Source organism: Xenopus tropicalis, chromosome 2 (assembly GCF_000004195.4).
Source record: "Xenopus tropicalis strain Nigerian chromosome 2, UCB_Xtro_10.0, whole genome shotgun sequence".
Taxonomy (NCBI): domain Eukaryota; kingdom Metazoa; phylum Chordata; class Amphibia; order Anura; family Pipidae; genus Xenopus; species Xenopus tropicalis.
In genome coordinates this window covers 100,945,813-100,973,011 of record NC_030678.2, presented here as the reverse complement: position 1 = coordinate 100,973,011, position 27,199 = coordinate 100,945,813, and the positions used below count along the sequence as shown (strand labels likewise).

General features: G+C 38.3%; 1 protein-coding gene across 3 annotated transcripts; it reads left to right on the top strand.

The window, feature by feature from the left end:
• Positions 1 to 244: 244 nt before the first annotated feature.
• On the top strand, positions 245 to 25,484 carry eif4h (eukaryotic translation initiation factor 4H). 3 transcript variants are annotated; one of them, NM_001103207.1, is given in 8 exon segments: positions 567 to 630; positions 11,596 to 11,783; positions 13,299 to 13,363; positions 13,492 to 13,588; positions 16,957 to 17,010; positions 22,305 to 22,460; positions 23,615 to 23,876; positions 24,538 to 25,484. In NM_001103207.1, coding segments are annotated over 7 exon segments (759 nt in total). In that variant the 5' UTR covers positions 567 to 571; the 3' UTR covers positions 23,755 to 23,876; positions 24,538 to 25,484.
• Positions 25,485 to 27,199: the final 1,715 nt, after the last annotated feature.

The window sequence follows — 27,199 nt, the reverse complement described above, 5'->3', positions numbered from 1 at the left end:
CTCCAAGAGCTAAAAAAATTTTTTAAACTCTGACCTCATCCTGCGCTGCATTGATTTGCTGGCAAACTAGCTTTATTGTGCACAGCCATCATTACCTCTCATGTTGCTCAGTATTTGTATGTGCTTTGTATGTTTCATGTATTCACCCATCCCCCATGCAACACTGCGATTTTGTTGGTCTTTAACCATAATAATAATACGAAAACTCCAGCAGCTCCCATTATACTTCCCTAGTCGATATAGGCACAACAATTCCTAAGTCACATCCTTTCAGTAAAGAGACACGCTTTTACTTTAAAAATGATAAAATAGGGCCTTTATCTTTGCGAGAAATCACTAAAACTATAAAATTATAGCTTTCTAAAATACACGAGCAGATTCAAATAAATATACGTGTCTGGCCCAGTGGAAAGCTAGCAATTTCATTTTGTAGATCGTGGTTCATTGAAAGCGCTGTCACTGCACATGCTCTGTGCTGGAGTCAGGCATCTCTGAGGACAGCCCTGTCTGTGCTATATTGCGTGGTCCTCAGAAGCTGGGCCGCTTCGGCTGCAGAGTGGAGAGAGCAGCAATGGCGGATTACGAAACATATGACGATCGGGCCTACAGCAGCTTTGGTGGCAGCCGTGGGTGAGAAGTAAAAGCTGTCTATAGGCGTGCAAGGACAGGGGAATAAATGGAAGATTGGGGACTCCTTAGCAGGCTTATTAAAAGGCAGTAGGAGAGAAGTGTAGGTCGGTGATGGAAAGGGCGTGCGGCCATACAGCTATGGGCTCCGTGCTTGTAAGCGGGCATAGGAATGCGCTGAGCATTTGTGCATATGGTTTGAGTCTATTATACGGCGCGTTACAGGTTAATGTGCGCAACCATTACATGCACTTGCTGCTGGGGCAAGCTGATCGTGTAACTCAAGCAGTGCAGGTATGTAATTATGCGAAAAATATGTGCGCACATGTGGCCGGTGTGATACACGCACCGCTGCTATATTGTTGACAATCCAATGGGGGATTGTTTTCGTTACACAGACTGTTTATCCGGACTTTACCAAAAAATGCGAGCTCCGCGGGTATACAGTTTATTTCCGCGATGTCCAATTATTTTTTTCATGGCGTGAATGACTATCCTTGCTGTAAAACACATTCATGGCTGGACACAGGGCCTCTCCTTCCAAAGCCCTGGCTTTGAGCATGATAAGTTCTAGTTCTTCCCGCCTGCCCTTGGGTCCTCACCTTCAGCAGTGCGCATACAGGTGAACTGAAGTTGGGTTAAATCGTTTCTTTGTCCAAATATCTGATGGTTCATGGTGGGCTTTGTGTTTGTTATTCTGCATCTTGCTCATTCTCTGTGGCATGAGTGTGTGTTTAGGGTTGTTTAGAACTATGTATAGGGAAAATCTTGTTTGTGTATACAAATATTCCTGTTATGGAATGCAGTATGCCACAAATTTGGACAGGTAGTTCGTTAGTGTAGTCAGGCTTGTTTGCAGTGCAAGTTAATGGATGTTGATGCATGATATACAGTCACCTAGTCGGATTCCAGTTGCTCTGAATTCTGCCGCTGTACATGCACCTTATCAGCAAAATATGAATGCATTTTGCAAGGGAACAGTTCCACACTTTTTGAAACAGTGATTCTTGAAGAGCTCAATGTTTTACTAGCCCAGCTTTGTTGCCATGTTATCAAGAAATTGTTCACTGTTGGAAAGCCCTTATGGCAAGTATGAAAAACTGCCTAAGGATGTTAAATTCTGCCCTTTACAAGATAAGACATTATTGTCTCAAAATAATTTGATCCTGTAGACCTAGATCCAAACATACGTACATCAAAGGAGAACTAAAGCCTAACTAAAGAAGTAGAGCAGAAATATTGTACATTATGTCCTGGCTTTCTGTACCAGGCCAAGGCAACCACAGCCCTTTAGCAGGGAAGATATGTGCCTCCAAAGATGCCCAGCAGCTCCCCATCTTTTCTGCTGATTCCCTGCACATGCTCTATCCTGCTGTCAGTTACTGACTCCAAATATACTGCACAAATATAGTATAAATGTAACAGTAAAAAGCTGATTAGTAATTCATTCAGATTCACATTACATGATCGATCTAGAACTAGGGTATTTACATCAGAATTGAATAATTAACCTTATAGCATCAGCTTAAATGACAACCCTCCTTTTCTGTTTGATAATTTGCAACGACCCCTAAGCTCAGCTTCTCAGCAGATGCTCAGACCACACTGAGCATGTGCACTGTCCCAGACAGTTCCAGGAAGGGGGGATGGGCAGAATCCAGGATGGGGCGCTCCTGTGACAACTGTAACGACCTATATTATTACTACTATAGAGATGCTGAAACATTAAGCCAGTGCAGTCAGTTTATAATCTAAAATATGGCATTTCTAGCCATTTTCATTTTTAGGGTTTTGTTCTTCTTTAAAGTATTTTCTAGTGACCTTTCTAATAACAGCTTGCTGCATATAAATGGAGACTAAGAGAGCTAGTTCTGTAGAACTCATATTGCTAAGACTTCTTGTTTTGTACAATTTCCATTGTGCTGATTCAAACTTTGACTTTCATGTTCCTCGAGTTTAGCGGCAAAGTGCAGGTGTCGTTTTGTTGTGGATAGTTACTGTTGTAGGGGGCCAAGTAAAATTGCCTTTATCTGTAGATTTGGGAGAGTGTCAATCCCAGCCTTTGCATTACGAGATGTAGCTTTGTAACCAAGCTACATCTCGTAATGTTCTCGGGTTCAGATTCTTTTATTAAATGGGTCAAGTAGCATGGTTATGAGCATGTATTTAAAATTGTCGGCATAGCTTTATCTAGGTTGTTCAAACTGGGTTTATTTTTGTCCTGTTCTATAAATCAAAATTATAAATCTTATGCAAAGAACACAATCCAAATTCAAAAGCAAGATTTATTAGCCTTTACTCCTTGAAGGAGAATTATGTCGCTAGAAAAAAAATATATCCAGATGACTAACCTCATGTGCCTTGGGGCTCTGGCACACAGGGAGACTAGTCGCCTGCGACAAATCTCCCTTGTCGTGGGCGACTAATCTCCCTGAAATGTCATCCCACTGGCGAGAATGTAAATCGCCGGTGGGATGGCATGTTGGGGAAATTGCGGTGCCGCATATGCCATCCCACCGGCGATTTACATTCTTGCTGGCGGGATGGCAATTTGGGGGAGATTAGTCGCCTGCAACAAGGGAGATTTGTCGCGGGCGACTAGTCTCCCCGTGTGCCAGAGCCCTTATATTTGCTAATAACTTAACCCTTGGTACTCCCTTACTGACATAAAGGTTTAACCTGTAGCAGAGCTCAGCAACAAAATAAATAGTTTTGATCAGTGTACATTAATTTAGATAATGAAGGCAAAGGTCTGGCTTATAGGTTATAGCATTTATGCAGTTTTGCACCCCATCTTGGTAAGTTCTGTATTTTCTTTATAACATTTCTAGGTAATCAGATATGCAAATTTGCAGATTAGAAAATATAAACTACCCGCCTGAGAATCCACAACATCTGGCTTTAGACCTGGCCGATAAAAACAGAAATCTTGGTCTTCAATCCAAGTCATATTTTAGTGACAGATTCACCCTTGTTCAACATGATGTATGGTTTTTGTTATTTCTGCTACTAAGTAAAATATGGAGGCTGTTTCACTTCCCAGTCCTGCAGAGCAATGGAGGATCTGATAAAATTAATTAAATGTCCACTGAGTAGGCCCTGATAACGAGTTGCTCAAATGCTGCTTCTTAGGCCTATGACAGATGAGAGAATTAGTGCCCGCAATTAATCTCCTCTACGTGGAACCAATTAATCCTCTCATGCTTTCCTACCACTGAGAATGTAAATTGCCAGTAGGAAAACCTAAGGGGCAGATTTATCAAAACGCAAATTCGAATCCCGAATGGGAAAAATTTGGATTGGAAATGAAAATTTCTGAAGATCGCAAATATCACGTAAATGCTTACGAAAAAATTGTATTAGTCACGGTAATATCGTATTGGCGATCCGAAAGTCACAAAATTTTCGTACCGAACAATTGGAAACAGTGGCAAAACCAATCTGATTTTTTTCGCACTAAAAGGACGAAAAAGTTGCGGAAGATACAATTGGACTGATCGAACGAATATTTGGAGTGTTCGTGGATAAGTAAATGTGCCCCTTAGTGTTGCTTCAGCTTTATGACTTCACTTGAAGTTGCATCTCAAGAAGACTTCCGTAAAAGAAAAATTGAACTTTAGCTAGTCCTTTAGAATTGGGAAAATATAGGATTTTTTTTTTAATTCCAAGAATATTAAGAATTTGTGATCAGCTAAATTTTTTGCCAGGTTTCACTGCAAAAAAAAAAGATGGTTCATCAACAAAATTCCACACCAACCAAGGTGTGTAATGTTCTGGAAGATCTCAAAGAACCCAGGGCCTCTCTTGCATTGATTTTTAGTGTTCATAACAACAATGGTCTGCAGGGTTGGGCATGAATTGCTGCATTTGGACAAGGACATCTTGCCATAATTGATCGAACTGTGAATTCTTAATTGTACCAAGACAATTCTGGAAGAAAATGTCTGTATACATCAGTGAACTGAAGCTTAAGAGAAAGTGGGTCATGCAGCAAGACAACTACCCTAAACACACAAGTTAGTCTAACAAAGAATAGTGAAATCAAAATAAATGTAATGTTTTAGAAAGGCCAAGTCACACCTGACCTTAATACTAAAGAATTGGTGTGGAAGGACCTGAAGGTAGGCTTATTGGCATAAACTGCTTACAACTTCCCTTGAAGCTGTTCTGTAAGGAGGAAGGGGCTAACACCAAAAACTTACCTAAAGCTTATATGTATACCTTATACCTATACTTATACCTATAGCTTAAAACTTATATGATTAACATGAGTCTGTATTCTGAAAACTATTTCAGAGCTATATTCTTCCTCACTGTATAATGTATTTAGGATCTGGAGTTATTGTTCTTAGAAGTCCCTATACCATTATTTACAAGTGCATACTGTGTGTATATATCCTTTACTGTACAATTAATTCAGCCTAATAGCATGTGGGTCAGTCTGTTTTAGCTGGCAGAGAAACACCTCAAGCCACTCAATCCCTTCCTATTGTAAACGAAACCTGTCTGGCACAGCAAGTACAGTTCTAGTAGCCATGACCGCTTAAATGATGACAAATATTGCAGGTGGTAAAACATATTTTTTTAATGTTGGTGAATCCCACTGGCACCAATGCAAAGGTATTTTTGGGAGATTTGTCACCTGCCGGAATTGCAGGTTCCCTGTGGGCAAAAAAGCCAAAACTAAAATGAATGGGAAGCATTGTGGGTAGTTTTGCCTATTTCCCTACAGTTAGAGTAAAGGACAGTTTCTTTACTGGCAGTTCTATTAGCTAAAAGCAGAGTAGTGGCAACAGCATTGAAACATGGAGGCAGTGGATTCCATCAGCAGAGGTGTCAGGGAGCTGTTATTAGTTGTCTGCCATTGTTCATTGCAGATAGGCTGCAGCACAAGTCACATGGCTGAGGGAACTTGGAGAAAATAAGAAAATGGCTAGCCTCATGTCAGTTTTGTTTTTGTTTTTTTTATTTTAAAATGCTCTTTTGAGAAAATGATTTCAGTACAGGATTTTGGTGGCAAATTATAAACTAATTAATTAAAAAAAAGTTCTGATGACTAATCCTCATATTTATTACAGCCTTACATGATTAAAGGAGGAGGAAAGGTTAAAACCAAGCATAATCAAAGTATTGTAAAGAATGCTGCCAGAGCTACAGCACAATATGCACAGTATACAATTATGCAGTTTTAATATAATTAATACCCAAATTGGACCAGTGCACTTATGTATAAATCAGAGAATTAGCAGTTTAGATTACACCAGTGTTTTTGAACACTCTTAAAAGATAAGTAACCCTTATATCTTAAAAGCTCCTAAAAAAGACTTTAAACAGCCCCCAGTATAACATGCCTTTCTCCCTGCCCTCAGTCTCATGCAGATTCTGTACCACAAACAGCTCAACTTCAGCTCTCAGCTACTAGTCTAGTGTAAAGTTCCACCCCCCTTTTCTTTGCTGAGCTTGTCTCTGACTGTGAGAGATGGTGTCTACTGCCTATGACTGGTTGATTTTCATTGGAGCAGAAGCAGCAAGCATGAGCAGTAGACACCTCTTTGACCATCTGCATAGTCAGAGAGAGCAAGAGAGCTCAATCAAAGGGGACAGAGCTTCATGCTAGACTAGAAAGTAGCAGAGAAAGCTGAAGTTCAGCTGCTTGTTATACAGAATCTGCATGAAAGTGCTGGGGGAAAGGTATGTTATTCTGGGCACTATTTAGAGCCAAACCCCTCTTTTAACTTGTTTTGTTGAAAACTGATGAATGCTGGATGCTGGGACTCGCCTACTGAGGTAAGCAGAGAAAAGTCCCAGATTTCATCAGTTTACAGCGGAACAAATTAAGAGAGAATTTGCATTACTCTGACCGCATAATACATTTTAGGAAATGGCTTGTTGGATTTATCATGTTTTCCTTCCTGTGAAATCAGATGTTTGTGTTTTTTTTTTAAAAACCGCACACTGGATAGTATTTATGTACTATTTCTACATAAGCCCAACTGAATGAGCTAAGAGAAAGGTTAGTAAAAAGGTGCAGCACTCAGGCTAGTGTGGTTGCCCGATAAACTGGAATGTACATGGTCTTTGGGTGTAGTAGTTCAAACCATAACAGAAAAACATGTTCTATTAGCAATTATAGCGCATGTTTTGAGACAATTTCTCAAAACAAGCAGTGCTCATTGTGTATGTCTGGCTTCACTGAGCTAGTTCTTTTTAACACCAAGGTTATTAAATTATACCTGCAACCTTTGTTTCCTCATTCTTTCTAAAATCAAAAGGGGTTATTGTTAAAAAAAAATTTTGTTACATAGAATTTTTTAAACATTGTTACAAATTATGTTGTATTATTGTTTTATTTATTTAAATAGCTCTGACACTTCAGCATCTATGTAAAAGCTATCTGACTTGTGGCTGGAGATTTATTTGCTACTTTGAAAAGTAATATTAATGTCTACTTATCATACAAATCCTACCACAAGCGCATAGGCAGTTACTTAAACACATGCACACATTGATTGTACCCTGCTTGTCACTTCAATCTGTTAGACTAAAAAGCAGGAGGTGGGCACATTTCATGCACTGTTTAGTGATTAAGATAAGCACACCTGGCAGCAGATCTGTATTAGCCTGAAGGCACATTCTTATCTAAAGCTCATATATACTGTATTGGATTAAATTATGCAGCCTTGCTAGATTTAGAACTTGAATGTAAATCTTCCGTAGTAGCAGCATTCCTCAGGGTCTGGCTCAGCCAGGATTTTAGCATGGCAGCAAGTTTATTCAGAAGTTGCATGAGCCAATCTTCCTTGCATAACACCTTCTAAATATAAAGTCTGCTCAGTTCTGGTCAAGTGTCTTGCAGGTGTGCTGTTTGTATTTCTCAAGGTGTAAAAATAAACTCTATTTTTTTCTTGTGACAGTATAGGGACACCACTGTTTAACTGTCTTTACAGACTAAAAGTATTTAGTTAGGTATGTGCTGATATTTGTGCATGGTTGAGATTTTTTTTTCTTTGGCTGAGGGTGGAGTTGGAAAGTGGTAAATCTGCTTTGTATAAATAAAATAAGGATACAATGATAATTTGACATGATCTATGCATGTCCAGTGTGCATAAAAATTGTGTAAATTTGGTGTTTACCAGTAAGTGAATAGGGGTTGAATTAACAACCACATCTTTTATTGCTTTTTAAAGGGTTTTATATGATTTTTTTTTTTTTTGGTCACATAACAGACGCAGATCTTACAACTTTAATTTTACTTTCCAATTCTCCCGTTTCTTCTAAAATAAGCATTTGGTATGCAACAGTTACCATAAATCCTTTGTGGATGGGTGCAGTACTCTTGCTACGGGTATAATAGTAAGGGGAATGGAATCATCCATTTGTATAGGAGCAGGCACTCAATGAGCTATCCGTGAGCTATCCACGCACGCATATTAAATCTGAAGTTGAAGTTTGACAGAGGCAGCCTTACATGTGTTATATTAACACTTTGGTCATAGGTCTGTGAGGATTGGCCAGTAACAGAGAAGGAAAGGTTAAAAACTAAGGATTATGTAAATACGGCCATAAACGGTTACAGAACTGCTGCCCTGAGTCCTCTGTGAAAAGAAACACCACATTTCTTTCCTTCTGTATATATGATGTTCTGTGTCAGACTTCCTTCTCTCAGCAAAATCCTTCAGGGCACAGCTCAAGTCTGTGCAGCTTGGTCCTTTCTTCCCATTCCTTGTCCTTCTCCTCCCCCACCCCTGCTGTAATTTGATCTAAACGCTGTTCCAGGGAGCAGCATGCAGGTAGGGAAGTGACTTCAGACCAAGCTACAATGGCAGCTGCTATCTTAAAGGGGACCTGTCACCCTAAGAAATAATTACAGATTGTTTTCTATTGTATTTGTCAAGCAAAATAAACTTCAATTACACTATATAAATTATTGTAAACGTATTTCCTTCAGCACTGGAATTCACAATTGCAAAAAACAGGCTCCATTTTGTGGACACTGTTTTTAAGGCAAGCTGGGCATCCTGCTAAAATCTTGTTTCTGTGCCAGTATGGGGGACCTGATGCCCATGCCCATGCACTGGTTACACAATTAGATGGTGAGGAGGGAGAGGGAATGTGAGGAGTGCAGTGACATCTAAAGGAGTTCTGAATTGAAAGTAACTGTCTGCCCCGCCCCTATGCCTAAGGCATAGAGGCGGGTCAGGCAATATATGATTGACGATTGACAGCTGGGACTTTTAAATGCTTATATAATGGGTATAGATGTGTTGACTTTGGGTTACATGTTTGATTTGAAAAGGACTTTTTATTATACAGCTTTTTATGTCTGGGTGACAGGTCCACTTTAAAGGAACAGCAACACCAAAAAATTAAAGTTTGTTAATGTAATTAATATATAATGTTCTGTTGCTATGCACTGGTAAAAGTTGTGTGTTTGCTACAGTAACACTACTATAGTTATATAAATAATCTGCTGTGTAGCCAAGGGGGCAGCCATTCAAGATGGAGAAAAGGCACAGGTTATATAGCAGATAACAGATAAGCTTGGTAGAATACAATAGTATTTTATCTGTTACCTGCTATGTGCTTGTGCCTTTTCTCCTTTGAATGACTGCCCCCATGGCTACACAGCTTTGTTTATATAAACTTTCTGAAGCAAATACACCAGTTGTACCAGTGCAGGGCAGCAGTACATTATATTCTAATTACTTTTATACACTTTCATTTTTTGGTGTTACTGTTCCTTTAAACAGAGAGCTTCTAGGGCTGTTTACTCAGGTATGGTAAAGCATTCTGCAGAATAAATATAGCATTCTAGTTTACACTATTGTGACTATTCTATTGGCAATAAAATGCCACAGTAGCTTCCCTTCTTTAAAGGAGAAAGAAAGGTATAAACTAAGTAAGCTTTATCAGAAAGGTCTATGTTAATACAGCCATAAGCACTCACAGAAACGCTGCACTGACTTCTCTGAAAAAATATTAGTTGTGTCAGTAATTCCTGTGCCAGAGACATGCAGCTTTCTGCTCTCTCCTGCTCCCCCCTGAAGGTATGCCTGCAGCTTGAGATTAACTCTTTACTAGCCTTTCCTTCTCCTTTAAGTACCTGCTCCTATACAGTCTGTTGATTCTGCTCACCTAGCCGATGGCTGAGTGGTGCACCTGACCCCCCCCCATTGACTGTTGCGAATTTTTGTTGAGATTGTTACCATAATGTGGCATGTACTAGTCACAATAGCGAAAAGCACTGCAGTGTCTTTGCTATTAGTGAAAAGATAAATTTATTGAAGGCAGAGGACAGCCTGTTCTTTAACCTTAAGAAATACATGTTTACTTTACAAAATCAAGTGCTACAGTTCCTCTTCTATTTAGTTCTGTGTGTTCTTTAAATGGCACCACAGATGTACACAGTGCGTTAAAAGGCAAACACAAATGCAGTATAATTATAACAGTGAAAATAAATAAACCTATCCTTAAGTACAAAGTATTTAAGTACACTGTTGGGATGAGGGCCCTGCCCCAAAGAGCTTACAGTCTATCAATACCCTTGTCTTTCTCACAGTGAAATAAAACAAATTAGTCTTAAACTACATACAGTAACTTAGATTAACCATGGGGCTTCACTTGACACTTCTGAAAAAATTGCAGTACATTTTCAGTTCATGATATGCAACATTGTGTCACTCTGAGGATGGTAATTTGTTTTCTTTGCCTGCATTAACGATTGTTATTACTTAACCATCGGTATACTGGTAATATTTAAAGCATTGAGAGTATTCCACAACCCCTGCTATTTATGCAGGTATGGTATCTCCCAAAAAGCTCCGAATTATGGGAAGATCATCTCCCACAAAATCCATTTTAGGCAGATTTTTATAACTGTAGTTATAAAACCGTGCCTGGTGCTTTGATAAGCCGCATGAATCCATATTGGAGGCAAAAACAATCCTGTTGGATTATGTTTAAATGTTTTTTTTTTTTTTTATGGGGACCTTTAGTCATCATGATGTGGAGAGCAGCGATGAGGGAATCTGTCATGTTTCGCTGAAATTCGGATGGATGACTTGAAACCTGGTGAAAAAAGTTTCTCTCATTACTTGTCGAGAATTGTTAAAGCAACGCTGTGTGTTTGGCTTTTTTTTTTTTTTTACTGGGCTTTAGGGCTGTGGCACACAGGGAGATTAGTCACCCGCAACAAATCTCCCTTGTCGTGGGCGACTAATCTCCCCAATATGGCATCCCACCGGCGAGAATGTAAATCGCCAATGGGATGATATACGCGGCACCGCGATCGCCGAAGTTGCCTTGAGAGGAAACTTCTGTGATTTTGGCACCGTGTATGCAATCCCACCGACGATTTACATTCTCGACGGTGGGATGGCATTTCGGGGAGATTAGTCGCCCACGACAGTGGAGATTTGTCGCGGACGACTAATCTCCCGTCTGTCATGGCCCTTAGGGGCTTTGGTGCAGATCGTCTACAATATGTACTAATGGAGTGGGGCTACTTCTGTACAAAATTAGATGATACTTTTTTTTTTTATCCTCAGTACTGACATGATTTTTAGGTTTTCATAGGATTGTGTCAGTATCATTTGAAAGACTTTCGGGATAATACCTTTTATTTCTGACTAACCTCGGCTTTTCTTATTACTCCTCGATTGCCTCCATTTTGTGTTCTTATCTTGTTATGGAAAGCTAGACATTGATAAGGGGCATGGCTAACCAAACATGGCATGAATTAAATGGTTACATATCAGGAATAACTGCTGGTGTTCTCTCAAACTGCACACACTCTCTTACACAGTATGTTTTGTGATTTATTCGTCAGGAATACTTAGGGTATAGTGACCTCTAATGCTTAAATTTTTTTATTTTTTTATAGAGTGCTTATGTTTATGTCTGTAATGTGGATTTTGTTAGATGGCTTAGTTTTTGGATGAAATGCTAATAAATGTTGTCTTTAAACAGACCAAGACGTGGAGAATCTGGGCCTGGATCTCGCAAACAGAAAGAGCTGCCCACGGAACCTCCATTTACAGCATATGTTGGAAATCTTCCATTCCATGTTGTACAAGGAGACATAGATAACATATTTAAAGATCTAAGTATACGGAGTGTGCGGCTAGTTCGAGACAAGGAGACCGACAAGTTCAAAGGTTGGAAACAAGTTACTGTGTTGTGTAATTGTTATCTTCATTTTTTTGTCAGCATATTTTCCTTGTGCTGCATATTCTGTATAAGGCTTATGGCACATTGTGTGGTGGAGAAGCACTTGTATCCAGCTATGCTACCTGCTAATGGATTTTGGAGCTTCTCCACTGGCTAAAAATTTATATATTATTGCTATTAACATTAAGCCTGTGTTTAGTGCAATATAGTAGTGGTCAGAACGCTTCTGTCACAGCTCACTCACTGTCAGTACGCACGCAGAGGGTGGTTGGGAGCAGAACTGGCTTTACTCTACTGGTGCTTGTATATGTACCCCTGGTCATGTTTGTATTGGTGTAAAAAGTCAGTTTTATTTTGTTTTGCCTTAGTAAGAGTTCTTATGTTAGTCCAAAGTAATAGGGCTAGACCACTAGGGAGACCTAAAGAGGCAGCTACATTGGTCCAGTCCAAAATGTCACCCTTGCCTTCTGGGATTTTTGGAGGCTTATTAATCAAAATGTGAAAAAAGAGCTCTAGTTTACTTATAAATATGCTTTGAAATCCTGGAAGAGAACAAAAATGTTGTGTTGTAAAGGGAGCGCTAACCCAAAACATCAAAACCTTGGATAAGGCAAAGGGATCTAAAAAAATGACCCAATGCAAACTTATGTCCCTTGGGCTTTTTTTTTTTTTTTTTTTTTTTTTTGTCTTGGTAGTAGTTTCTGAGATACAGGTATGAGATCTATTACCCAGAATGCTTGGGACCTGGGGCTTTAAGGATTAAAGGAGAAGAAAAGGTAAAAATCATTGGCGGTAGCCAAATGTTTGGCACCCCCCAGTGACTTCAATTGCTTACCTTTTACCCCGGGCTGGTGCTTGTGGTAGGAGAAAACCGCACCAACCCAGGGTACCTGCAGTGAGTGTTTTCTCTTCCTTCTAAATCCTGTGGCCTGCGCATGCGCAGTAAAGTGAAAAAGCCAACTTTGTTAAAGTTCGGCTTTTCGCTCTACTGCACAAACGCGCAAAGACTGAAGAAGGAAAAGGAGACACTTGCTCACATGTACCCCAGGATGGTGCTCTTTTCTTCTCACAGGAGCACCAGCCTGGGGTGTAAGGTAAGTCATTTTGGCGCCCCCCAGTGACTTAGCTTTTTTTTTTCCTTTCTATAATTTGGATTTATTATAATTTATACCTTTTTATAATTTATACCCTGTCTACCAAAAAATCATTTAAACGTTAATTTAACCCAGTAGGCTTGTTTTGCCTCCAATAAGGATTCATTATATCTTAGTCTGGGTCAAGTACAAGATTTTATATGTATATTTACAGAGCAAAACAATAATTTTATAAAAAATTGAATTTGATGCAAATTTAGTCTATAGAAGATGGCCTTTCCCTAACTTGGAGCTTTATGGATAACGCGTTTCCAGATAACAGATCTCATACTTCTACTATCTTAATATGCTGCTAATTGCTGCATTTTGTTTCTTGTCACAGTTATTAAACCTGAAATTTTCTTACAGGATTTTGTTATGTAGAATTTGATGATCTTGACTCGCTTAAAGAAGCCTTGACGTACGATGGTGCAGTAAGTTTGTTTTGCGCTTTCATTTGTGTTTGTATGCCAGTCCTTATCCAGACATCCATTTTACACCAAAAGATAAACTTGCCTGTAAAATTGGTCCAGTTTTCAACTGTATTTCCCCCTTTCAACAGATTTTTATTGACCGGGCTATTCGGGTAGACATAGCGGAAGGCAGAAAACAAGATAAAGGTGGCTTTGGATTCAAGAAAGGAGGACCTGATGAACGAGGTGATTTGGTTTTATTTCTTGGACTTCTCTCCCTTTTTAAGAAATACATCAGTCGGAAGTTTTTTTTTTTTAAATCCATTATGTTTTTAACCAGGCAATACCTGTTTAGTGTGCACTTATTGGTTATAAATCTGAATTAGGTTGATTCAATTAAAATACACATGGTGCTTTGGAATTTTAGGAGTCCTGCATTGCTATGTGTACAAATCAACTATTTGCCTGTACAATACAAGAGTGCTTCAGACTGGAATAAACTACTAGCAGATGCAGTTTGTTGCTACTACTTATAGTGTGGTCTGCTATAGGGATGCACCAAACCCAGGATTTGGTTCTGGATTCAGCCTTTTTCAGCAGGATTCTGATTCTGCCAAATCCTTAAAGTCACGTGACTTTGTCACACAAACATGGAGAACAGCACACGCTTATCTTTAACCCTTCCGTGGCCACCTTTGCATATGCTAATTAGGATTCGTATTTGGTTCAGTATTCAGCTGAATCTTTCACTAAGGAATCAGGCTTCGGCTGAATCCCAAAATAGTGTATTCGGTGCATCCCAAGTCTGTTTTTTTTAGCAGGCCTGAAACCTATGGGTCGGCAGGTTTGTGCCCACGTTCCACCCAGCCCCTGATGTTACCTTGCACAATAATGCCCTGGCTACTACATGCCATCAGCTGATTTATGTACTCTTGCCTGGTGATGTTAGTGGTGGGTGGGCGGGCTCTGGTATATAAATGACAGAGCAGCTGGTCGGTTGGGAGTGGGCAGGTTGGGTTTTTGCATACCCGCAAATCACTAATGCCATGCTATTTGCATACTAGTAAAGAGAATGTTCCCTCTTTGTTTTTAATGTTAATCTGAACACCATGGAGTAATTTATTGACTGTCGAATTTGTCTGTAGAGTTTTTTTTTTTTTTTGTGCTTAAACGCAATTTGAGTTATGGTTTAAAAACTGAAATGTCTGGTATTGAGTGCAAAAAAATCTGAAAACTCGAATGTTAAAATTTGCCATATAAAAGCTTGTGAGTTTCTATAGAAGTCAATGAGAATTGTCATAGGTAAAATAAAGCCATATTCTCATTCAAAATATTTGAGTTTTTTTTATTAGAATGGGTTTTCCCTATTAATAAATAAGGGACCATTTCTATTGCAAGTTTATTCGTTTTAGAAAAACAAACTTGAATTCACAAACTCTAATATATAAGCCCATATATTTTATGAAATGTTGTGTAGTAGGTGATAAGTAAAAGCTACTGGACCTGCTGAGTATGCTTGAAAACTGTCACTACAACTTTTATAGACTTATTGGAGTACACCTTTTGATATAAACTAGTAATACCTTTTTTATTTTTGAGTTTACTATAGGGACCCTGAAATGATTCTTGGATTTTATTAATGTATTATCTGTAAATTCCAGTTTCCAGTTTTTGTTAGCGAGTTGTGTAAAGCTTTGTTTCATAGTTATGTTTTAACTCTATACTCGTATTTTACATGTGTTTTTTAGCTTTTCTAATAGAGTGAAAAAGAATATTAACATGGGCGGATGGTGATTTTCTTTTTGTTTGGCGAGGCTAAAAATGTGAAGTATCTACATGCAATGACAGTCACCACTCTAGACTAAGACCTCATACAGACAAGCATTTTTTTACATGCATTTTCCTGCACTGGATCTTTCATGTGTTCCAGCACAGGAGAACACAGAAAGGAACACAGGCCTGTATTTCCTATATGATCGTAGTCATCCTGTGCCACAAATGAGTACAGCCTAATAGGAAATATAGGCCTACATTTCTTCCTGTGCTGAAACATATGAAAGATTCAGCAAAGGGAAATGCAGGTAAAAACACTTGTCTGTAAGAGCCATAAGCTATTTTTTTTTTTTTTTTTTTTTTTTTTAAATTGTCTCACATATACATTGACAACTTTAAAATACTGAAGTAAAAATGCAGTTTGGAGCAGTCAGGGTAACAGAAAAAAAACTCTTTTTTTTTTTTTTTTTTTTTTTTGGTGGTAGTGGTCCTTTACAGTTTCCATTAAGTTCCATAACGCTGTCTCTCTAAGGGCACTTAATATCAGATTAATTCAAAACCGACATCTACCTTAAAATCAACTCCCAGCATTCATTTTAAGTCCTCTGTCTTCTCTTGCTTTTTCAATGAACTACCAGCCAGTCAGCTTAATGTGTCCAGTTCCAAGACTTAAGCCCCCCACATTAACTCTTTCAGCTGAACATTTCACAAATAAGCCGCAACAGAGTTAATATTTCTGGCATCCCAAATCCTTTATCTCTCCCTATCATTTCCTGGAAAGATTATTCTAGACATCCCCAAAATCAGTTTCCACCCCAGACTTAACTCTTTGCCAGCACTCCTACAGTTCCCATATAGCCCACAAGCCTATAAATACAAATTATAAAGAAATGAATATATGTGTGCGTATCTTACTAATAAGTTATCCCCCCCCCCCCCCATACCACATTTTGCTCTTTGCATTGCTTTCCCTCAGTAATTTCAGCTCCGTATAGCCCCTCCCTCTGCTGGGTGAGCGAAGGAAGGAAGGCAGGGAAAAGTAGCAGAGTATGACAGAAACTAAGGAAGATTGAACTTAGCCTGAAAGGTGGAGTACATTAAGGCTTGATTATTACTTATTCTTGCACTCCCTTCACATCACAACCCTCCTTTACCCACAGAGCCCTGCTGATGTCTGATCTTAACCTGCAATCTCCCTCACATTAGATTTTTAGTTAGAAACTTGTACAGCATTATATTGCAAACAAATTTAGGTAAATTTACAAAGGACTTAGCTTAGGGGAGGCTAAGCCTCCCAAGGCTTTATTAAAATCTACCTATGTATATTAAGGTAACTCCCAAACCATGTCAGAATTACTTGTACTGGTTTTTGGTCTATTGCTATTTGGCTTAGTGATGTGTACTTTTGGCCAACCTTAGCTGGAACATGTGTACCTTGTTATGTGTCCTATTATCCCAGACTGGACTTATTAAAACAAGTCTTGGTTTTATATGGTGCATGGTTTTTTTTTTATCTTCAAATCTGACAGCTTGAGTTTTATTTTGTGCACTAAATCAAGTTATGTTGGACTTTCTCTCTGGAATAAAATTCAAGTATGAGTATTAATTATTTGGTGGTTTATGCTGCAGCAGGTTTTTATACCATGTGGAACCATTATGGAACGGCTCAATATATTTTTTATCTAAAAATTTGTATGTTTCAGTTTTAAACTCACAATCAAGAAAAGGTATGGTTTTAATCCTGCACTATCCCCAGTTGGGAGGTGTGTTCTTACTGATGGTTTAAGGTATGATGTGAGGTTAGGCAATTTATTTCATTTTGATATTACCTTGTTTTCCAGGACACGATAGTTCTTACGGCTCTAGAGGAGGTGCAAGAGATGACTTCAACTCTGGTAAAAGAAGGTTCTTATTTGCTAATGGGTCTTTCGGTGGCTTGTTCTTTTGGTGATACTCTCATGTGATACTTTTTTTCTCTACCTCTAAATCTATTTTCCATCTGAGCAGTTTTACTACAGTATATTTCTCCATTAAACCTAAATATCCTGTCTGTTTTTCCAAGTTTAGTCCTCAGGTTTTTTTTTTTGTTTTTTTATTTAGAACTTGACTTTAGTGCCACTTCCCTTTCAGCTTTTCATATACTGTTTCATATTTTGTTTCCTCTAAGCAAAACTGAAGTTTGTTTAGTGGAGTTTTTCTGTTGAACCTGCTGTCTTTGGATAACTGAATTCCGCCTATTTTGGTCATAAAGAATATGCCTAGACCCTTGTTTCTCGAGCTTGGGTACTGATGTTTTCAGACTACACACTTATGTTTTAACATCTAAGCATGATAGTCAAATGTGGGAAATGTTGCTTAAAATTAAATCAGTAGGGATAATAGGACTATCCTATATATAAATGAGTCATCTAAAAATGGCAGTGATTCATTTAAAGTTGGATTATATTTGGATCTGTTTATTAAAGGGATTGTCATGATCTTTATGGTGTACTTTGTATTTCTAAATTACACTGTTTACATAAGAAATTCACTCCACCATTTATAATTTTATTCCTAAACCAACAATTTTTTTTAGCTGTAATATTGGTGTGTAGGCAGCCATCTCAGTGCATTGTGCCTAAGTCTGAGCTTTCAGAAGGAGCCAGGGCTACACAGCACTTTTGAGTGCTATTCTGATATCTACCACTTTTAGCATTACAGGTGTCGGGGAGCTGCTATCTTGCTGCCTTCCCATTGTTCTGCTGGTCGGCTGCTGGGAGGGGGGTGATATCACTCCAACTTGCAGCTCAGCAGTAAAGTGTGACTGATGTTTATCACAGCACAAGTCACATGGCTGTGGCACCCTGGGAAATTAAGAATAAGGCTAGCCCCGTGTAAAAGCACAAACAATTTTTTGTATATTTGATTTTGAAATTTCAATGCAGGATTCTGCTGGAGAAGCTCTATTAACTGATACTTTTTGAAAAAACATGTTTTTCCATGATTGTATTCCTTTAAGTTATTTCCTTATTGAAAGGAAGCTAAATGTAACTTTCAAAAAATATAATAACCATGTAGTGGGCCCTAATTTGCTTTCACCTTTGCTTTCATACCCAGTATTGAATTATGACCATAACCTTAGACTTACCGTTGAAACATATCCAAGGTAAATTGTTGCAGGAGAGTTTTTCATGCCTGTTCTATATTTCTCATATCCCTGCCTGAATTATAATCTATAATTTACTTTTGGCCAAAATCTACCTTACCATTTAAAGTTCTTAATACAGGTATGTAACCTGTTATCCAGAAAACTCAGGACCTAGGGTTTTTCAGATAAGGGATCTTCATAACTTGTCTGCTAAAAATCATTTAAATGAACCCAATAGGATTGTTTTGGCTCCAATAAGAATTAATTACATTTTAGTTGGGATCAAGTACAAGGTACTGTTTTATAATTACAGAGAAAAAGGAAATAATTTTTAAAAACTAGAATGATTTGCTTATAATGGAGTCTATGGGAAATGGCCTTTCCATAATTCGGAACTTTCTTGATAATGGGTTTCCGGATAAGGGACCCCATACCTGTACAACAGATCTCCAAAAACAATTCTTCAATCATGAAAAGCAGCACATTTAGCATATGCTTTTGCTAGTCATCAGGCCTCAACCTGGCCACACAGAGTATTTGGGTACTTTTTAACTAAAGTGTATAAATAGTATACATGTATATGCACTTATTATATAAGCACTCTAAGTACAAAGAAAACTTGCCTGCATAATCAAAGTATAATTTTTGGAGCACTCTAAATAAAGATATCCAGAAAATAAGCATAGATTTGTCCAGCTTTTAAGGATAAGTAAGCTTTTTACTTAACCCCTTAAAATTACTCCATACAGCCCACAGATTAACATACTCTTTTTCCCTGCATGCAGATTTATTTTGTTAGTCTGTATGCCTGATTTTAATTTGAGCAGAGGCAGTGAGCATGCCTAGTAGGCACCTATTAGAGGTCTCCATAGTCAGAGGAGCAGGTGTGCTCAGAAAACAAAAGGGGATGGAGCTTCACGTTAGACAAGGAAGTAACTAAATGGGCTACAGTTCAGCTGCTTGTAATAGAGAAACCAAATAAATCTGCATGCAGGGAAAAGAGTATGTTATTCTGGGGTCTGTACAGAGTAATTATAAAGAAAAGGTTTACTTGTTTTTATGGGGCAGTATAATTTACCATTAGTTTAATCATTAGACCTTGTGCTGAATGTACTTTTTGCCTGTTTTGTTAGGCAGTTGGTGTTTCATTGCATTTAAATGTCAAAATCTAAAAATGAAACTAAAGGCCAAAGAGAAGGAAATACCCTCCTTTATGCAACATGTCATGGTGCTCATTTTAAAAATCTGCTTTCATTATAAAGCCAGGACAATGCACATACCCTGTCCCGCCTATTAAATGGCATATAGCCCCCCATCACTTGTGTGCAAGATAAATTCTGAATATCCATGCGAGTGATGTAGGCATTGCAGGAGTTAGTTATCATTCTGCCTATTTGGTGGCTTTGACCCAAAAAGCTAAGCTTTGGGCAGAAATAAATACATTACGTTTTAGTATATCTTGCATAAGCTTAAAAAAATCTAACCGTATTAGATCTCTAATTTGATTTGGAGCAGTATTTATTAAATAAATGTAAAAACATGTCTGCCCATGTTGGTATGACACCCAACATTAGTCCATCCCATGTGGTATCCATAGTGGGATGCAATTAGAAAAAAAACATTGTTGGTTTATTATACTTATTATTGGTTGGTTTATTATAATTATTACTATAACACATCCTTGGAATTGCTTCTTTTTGTTTTTAAATGGGCTTTAGGGCATTTTTGTTAGGGTTTAGTATTTAATTCTCTTAATGAAAAACTTTTATGCTAGTTTTACAGTACAGTAAGACCCTTGATGTCTGACACCATTAAGGTAGCTAATTAATATTTGTGCAGGTTACTTTAAGCAGTTATGTCTGTGTTCTATATTAAAGGGGATCTAAAGGCAAAATTATATTATTTGTGTTTTGTCATATGGAGGTATTTGTAGCAATATAAATGAAATATTCTCTGCTTTTTGCAAGAACAAAGAACTGAAAGTTTGTCAGGGAAAAATTAGAGTGCTTATCCTCAAACTCCTGCTCTTCCCATACACCGATAAGAGTAGCAAAGATGTGTCTGTTTACTATGTGTGTCTATAACCAAGCACACTGTGCAGCTACATGTAGTAATTGGCTACACCTGCACTATTTAGAATAGTGTACTGGAAAATAATTTGGCATCTGTTTAAGTTTAGTGGGGATGTATGAAGAGAGAAAAATAGAAACAAAAGCTTTTTAGGCAAATCCCTATTTTATTCTATAAATAAGAAATTTTAAAAAAAAATGTTGTGGAAAACATTTGATATCTGCATGTGAATAAGTTAGCATTCTTACAGTTGATTATCCCAGCAGAAATATCTAAGGTTTTGAGCTGAGATCTACCGATAGCTTCCAAATCTGCTGCACAGAGAGAGCATATTTTCTGATTGGGCTGCTTTGACCACCTGTTTTCAGTGTGAATGCAATTTATTTATTTTTTTTTTTACTTTTTTTTTTTTAAATATATATTTTAGAATTTCTAAATCTAATAGCCGTAGCAACATTATTTAAACACTTTCAACAAGCCAGTTACCATTGCTAGTAATAAATACCACACTCTGTATTATGTATAAAATAGAAACAGTTCTTGACAAAGTCTGTTTTAGTTTAGTACTTCCTGTCACTACTCAGAACTTTAGAGGAACTGATAAAATAATTGCCAGTCCACTGAGAAGCCCCTGATAATGAGCTGCTTAAAGGCTGCTGCTTGAAGAAGGGGGAGGTTTTTGTTTGTTTAAAGGTAGATAGGGAGCTCCAAACAAAGTGAACTCTTTATAAAGAAAGGGGAGGTGAGTTTAGCGAACATAATGCAAAAAAATATACAAATTTGGATTTATTTATTTTTTAATTAAAACAGGCAGAATGTAATTTCATTACAAGTCCTATTTAATGTGCTTATACATAGCAAAGGTGTTTTTAGGTTTATAATGTCCCTTTAGGTTAGTGAGACTGTAGAGATTGGTAAGGGACTGATTGGCAAAGCAAATTGGTAACACCACTCCAAGATTATCTTTTATACTGTGAGCGTGTACAGTCCTTCAGTAAAGAGGACTAAAGTTGCAGTACATCTTAACAGTGGTGACACCAGCCCATGTAGAAGAGCCCATTGGTTTATGCTAAAGTGACCATAATGGTGCGGCATCTAGTCATGTTAATTTCTAATTCTGATTCCACGTGATTATCTTCATCTAGTAAAGGGATAGATTTAATATGAAGAGTAAATGAACTATATGGGGAATGCACTTTTTCATCCTTATGTTTTAAAACAGCAACACCTACAATCGACAAGGCATGAAAATATCCAAATAAACCTGTCAAACCAGTGATTTGGAAAGGGGAGGAGCAAATACACGGGCAGAGTCTTGTAAAGTAGGTTGCCTAAAATAGGTGTTTTGTTTTTAGGCATATATGAAGATGCTATGCAACTTCACACAAAGGTCTCATGTCTGTTGGAACCAGGCCTTGATATATAATTGTTTTTTTCCAGAAAGTGCCACACTATATTTTTATGTTCCATCCATTTTGTCAAGCGTTAAATATTGTCCGAAGCCCATATTTTTTGCAGGGATTGCTAAGATAGGTCTAGGGGAAAAGAAACCCCAATCAGACCTGCTATACTCTTGGTGTTGTCAAGTTTTCACACTCCTGTTAACAATATACTGCATCTTAAGATTTCTGAGTACCCAGATTAATGAACTGATCAATTAAAACAGAATGATGGAAGACCCGCAAGAGTCAAAAGGAGTCTACTTGCTAAAAATAAAATTTTATTGATCTTTAGTTCCTTTTAAACACAGTAGCAGGGAATTTAACTGTAAAATGACTCGAGGCAATAGAGGCACTGCTTCTACTTAAGGTGTAATTTGCATTTACTGCATTTGCGTAAAGGTATTGTTCATTTTCAGGTGTTTAAAGTATCCTACAATAATTTTCTTTCCTTTCAGCAGGATAAAATTCCTGATCTGACCAAGACATGTCTGGATCATTGCGTTTAAAGTAAAATGTATTCTGATTTTCAATTTTCTATTTTTGCTTTTAGGTTATAAGGATGATGACTTTTTAGGTGGCAGGGGCAGGGGGGGACGTAGTGGTCCTCCTGGGGATAGACGAGGACCACCACCTGCAGGAGGAGGACCTGGTCGTTACAGGGATGCACCACGCGGAGGCTCTGCGGACTTCAGGGAGCCAACAGATGGTTAGCTATAATGTTCTAAATATTGTTATACTGTTACTCTAGCCCAGTGTTTTTCAACCTTTTTTGGGCAAAGGCACACTTGTTTCATGAAAAAAATCACGAGGCACACCACCATTAGAAAATGTTAAAAAATTTAACTCTGTGCCCAGCAGCAGTGCCCCCCTAGTACATTGGTGCCCCCCTAGTACATTGGTGCCAAGAGCAGTGCCCCCCTAGTACATTGGTGCCAAGAGCAGTGCCCCCCTAGTACATTGGTGCCAAGAGCAGTGCCCCCCTAGTACATTGGTGCCCTGCCTACGGCACACCAGGCAACATCTCGCGGCACACTAGTGTGCCGCGGAACAGTGGTTGAAAAACGCTGCTCTAGCCAGTCACAGGTGCTGCTTGGCTAGAAAGAGCAGTGCTTAAAAGAAAACTAAACCCTAAAAATGAATATGGATTATTATTTATTTATAAAGCGCCAACATATTCCGCAGTGCTGTACAATAAGGGGGTTACATACATTGGACATACAGAGTAACATATAAAGCAATCAATAACCGATACAAGAGGTGAAGAGGGCCCTGCCCAAAAGAGCTTACAATCTACAAGGAGAACTTTAGGGCGCAGAAAGTTCAGCCATAAGTTTCAGCTGCTCAATAGCCGCAATGATCCAGGATTTTAAACTACAGGGTTTTAAACACTTACATGCTCAGTGTGCTCAGAGCAGCTGTTGTGCAGTGAATCAGCAGAAAAGAAGATGGGGAGCTACTGGGGCCATCTTCGGAGTCACATATGTTCTCACCTATAGGGGCTGTGGTTGCCTTGGAGCCCAAAACATATTTACAACATTTATAGATTAGTTCTTTAGGCATTAGTTCTCCTTTAAGTGTAGACTTATGAGATGGAAATTGGTCAGGCTGCACAGATCCAAGCATCCTGAAGTCTGTTCTGTTCTACGAAATAAACATTAGTTCTAGCCACAAGGTGTGGTTAGAGTGTATGTGAGCGCAGTACTTGAGTTAATAGTCTTTATAAAGGTGCAATTTTTGCAACTGTTTTAGCATCTTTAGCATTTTCTGTTATTGACGAGGCCTAAGGTGTTCTTCAGAAAGGTGTTTATCACTTATTTCTATGCATTGCTGTAACTGTAGTTTGTACTTTGTCTTCCACAGAGGAACGAGCACAGAGACCAAGACTTCAACTGAAACCCAGGACAGTTGCTACACCCCTCAATCAAGTAGCCAATCCACACTCTGCCATCTTCGGTGGAGCCAAGCCTAGAGAGGAAAGTGGTAAAAAAGAGAAGGATTGAGCCAATAACTGGGAGGGACAGAGGGAAGAGTAAGCTAGTCCGAACTAGTCACTCTGGATTACCATCCCTGCAATTGCCATTTTTGCCTCCTGACATTAACTCCTCGATCCCTCCTATTCAAAACTGAAAACACTGAGCTTGTGAATGCATGTCAGCTGTTAACAAGTGGTTTTTAGTATGTTCTCTGCTTTTCTGTATCTAGTACCTGCATTGTGCTGTTTCTACCAATACCTCTCGCAATTTGCAGGAAGTTCTCCTGCTGGAAAAGCTTCTCAACAAAATGGAGTTCATTTTGGATTTAGGAGCTGAATAGCTAAATTCTTGATACAAATTATTCCCCCCATCCCCTATTTTTCTTTATAATTTAGCAGAACAGGTTAGCATTAAGTTAACCCTTATTGCTTCTGAAATTCTTAATTTTGCTTTTCGGTTCTATTCTGCATGTTTTGTTCTGTATTGCCAAGACTCTGAAAGAATGTAAAATGTGAGTGTTGGCATTCGTGTCATAGACTCAAACAAGGTGGGCACTTGGTAATGTAAACCAATGGAGAAACTATTTTTTCCCAATTTTTTTTTTTGCTTCTCATGAGTACATACCTATAACTGCACAGAATGTTCACTTGGCATGGTGTAAAAGTTGTCTTTGAAACAATTACCTTTCCTGTTGTAGATTTGTCCTCCACTTGATTGTGGGTGTATTAGAACCACAATTTTGCTTTATAACTATACAAGCACCTTCTTTGTTTTGTACCTAAATGAGGTAGCAGAAGGGAATTTAGGACTACTGAAAACCAAGACTGTTCAGTGAAGCAAAACCAGCTTTTTATTTGACATATTTTTTTTTTTTTTTTTTCTTTTAAACCTGGGAGTATAAAGACTTGTTTTGTTCCAGTACCCTCAGAAAGCAAAGACCATTTAGCCTTTACAATATGCTGCTTCTTATGCAGTTTTAGTTTACACCTGAAAAAACACTTGCTGTACATTTACAGCTCTTTTGTTTTAAGTGTGGATCACTTTGAGACAGTCTAGTGCCAGAGCTTAGTAGCTATATCACTGCTGGCGTCCTTTTGCTGATGGCAGGAATGCTGGCTTGCCTGGATAAGCTGGTTTAGAGGAAGATTTCTGCCTCAACCTTCTGGCAGGATCAGGCGCGTGTACATTTCAATAATTCATTTTTGTTAACTTTTGCTTTTTTATGTCATTTCCCACCCTCCATTAACCATAAAGCTTGCTTGGTTTTAGATTTTGGTACTAAAATATAAATTCAATATTTAAATGCAATGCTTTAATTGTTCTGCTGGCAGAGGGACTTGTATCCTGTAGTGGTACAATATTTTAACCACATCTCTGTGTCAGCAGAGGGTGTATTTACAGTGTTAAAGTCAGTACTTATGTTTTTACCTGCAGTGTCTAAGCAAATAAGAGCTTCTTTTCTTCTTCCTTTCCTTAATATGCTCTGCTTCGATAAGAACCATTTGTCTAACACACTACCTAGAATAAGACATGCTTTGGATGGTGATTACTCTAGAAATCCTCTTTACAACTGCTTTGTGGAAAAGCTTAAGCAGACCAAACAAAAACCCAATCTGGTCTAAACAATTGACTTTTTTTTTTAAATAAGAGAAAAATTCCAAACACTTGACACATCCTGCTTCATGACAGAAAGTACATCTATGGATATGGTATTTTGTGAAAGATCTTTTAAATAAAAGAACATTATGGATAATACATTTTTTTTTCTTGTCTAAATCCTATGCTAAAAATATTCTGTATTTTTTTGTACAATAATAAATGTCTGTAAATGCGTAGTAGTACAGGAGACCTTTCGGCAGTTATTCCTATGGACATGGACAATTTTTGTTCAAATAACCCTGTCCTGCATGAACTCATGTTTTCTCATTAAATGTTGAACATCTGATTCACCTACATAAGATGCCCTAGTGGCAACAAAGAAGCAGTCTGGATACAAGAGGCCAGTTTATTTTGTGCTTCCTGTAGTATGCATTATTACACTTGTTCCTTGTTTTAAAGGCTGCATGGCTGCTCTAGAAGCAATATTTGGCTACAATTTGTACACAGAATGAATTGGTATAACCCACGCTGTGGCATTGACCAGCTGCTAGAAGCACCCTTGTGCCAGCGCTCGGTCATTTTGAGAAATTGTCATGCTAACAAGAATATTTGTAAAGCAGACTTGACTGGTAGCAGCTGTCCTAGAATATTAATACTATGATTCCACTTCTGGGGGAATCGTTTTACAGGTTGTTTAGGGTCACATGGTGTTACAGGGAATTTTATATTGACTCAAACTGGCCCGTTTACACCTTTCTTCCTTTGTACCTTAGAGATGGATGACTAGCTAGGGTTATGCCCTGCTCACAGAAACTGGGTACTGGGACTGAGAGTCTGCTTATTTAGCAGTGATTAACCCACTCCCTGCTGCATCTGAGTTGCGGTTGTCTAATAATCTATTCTCACAGAAGCAGTACTTAGCTGTCCAGGTAGATCTTTTCCTTTAGATGCTTGTTAACCAGCTTCTTGGCTGTGTAGGCTAGGACCCTTCATCTTTTTGTGTTTTTTTTTTTTTTGTAACCAAAATACTTCTAAAGGACTTGTCTCAGTGCAACAGCAGGGGACTTAGAGCAGGTAGGTGCAGCCACCAGTGGGATGTGAACCATGGGCAACTTCTTGAAAGGTAACGTGCAAGTAGCTCCATACTGAAGGACCTGCCTGGGGCACTATACTCTTACCAGTGTTTAATATTTCCTACTCTGCTCCCTGGCGTGGATGCTTTTTGCTGTCCTGGGGGCTACCAAGGACTCTAAATGTCTGAACTTATTATTTTACATTTATTTAAGCCAGTGAATTATTGCTGATAGGAACTCTGAAGTCTGTAATGAGCTACAAAAGCGCTGCACAAATGTTATGCAAAAAGATTGCAGTTAGTGGATTCTTTTGGGTTGATTGATTTGGTATTCTGTTAGAAAGATGCCTAGAATGCAGACTATATGCAAGGAGTGCTGTATTTCAAGAGGAAGGAATTAAAAGCATGCATAACAGGAACTGCATTCTTTTATACAACCTCATAAAGTGTTTTAACATTTCAAAAGGTGAATACATTTTCTTCTTCCTCACAATGTTAACAGCAGCCATGAGGAGATGCCTTTGCAAAATGTAAAACTTGTCTTCCACTGGTACGAAATCTGTTTAAAAAGACAAAAATACTCAATTTTAAACATCAGCATATTCATTTGGGCTAATGTAGAAATGTTACATACACAGTATTTCAGCTTCACAACATCATTTTTTCATAAACATACCTCATTCCACAATCAAAAGGAAAACCTGTTACTTGTAAGAACCTTCCCTTAGGCTCATGGAATAATGCAACTTTTAGAATTGAAGCAGAGGTAGTTCTGATGTAGATGAATGAGCTTGTGTCTGA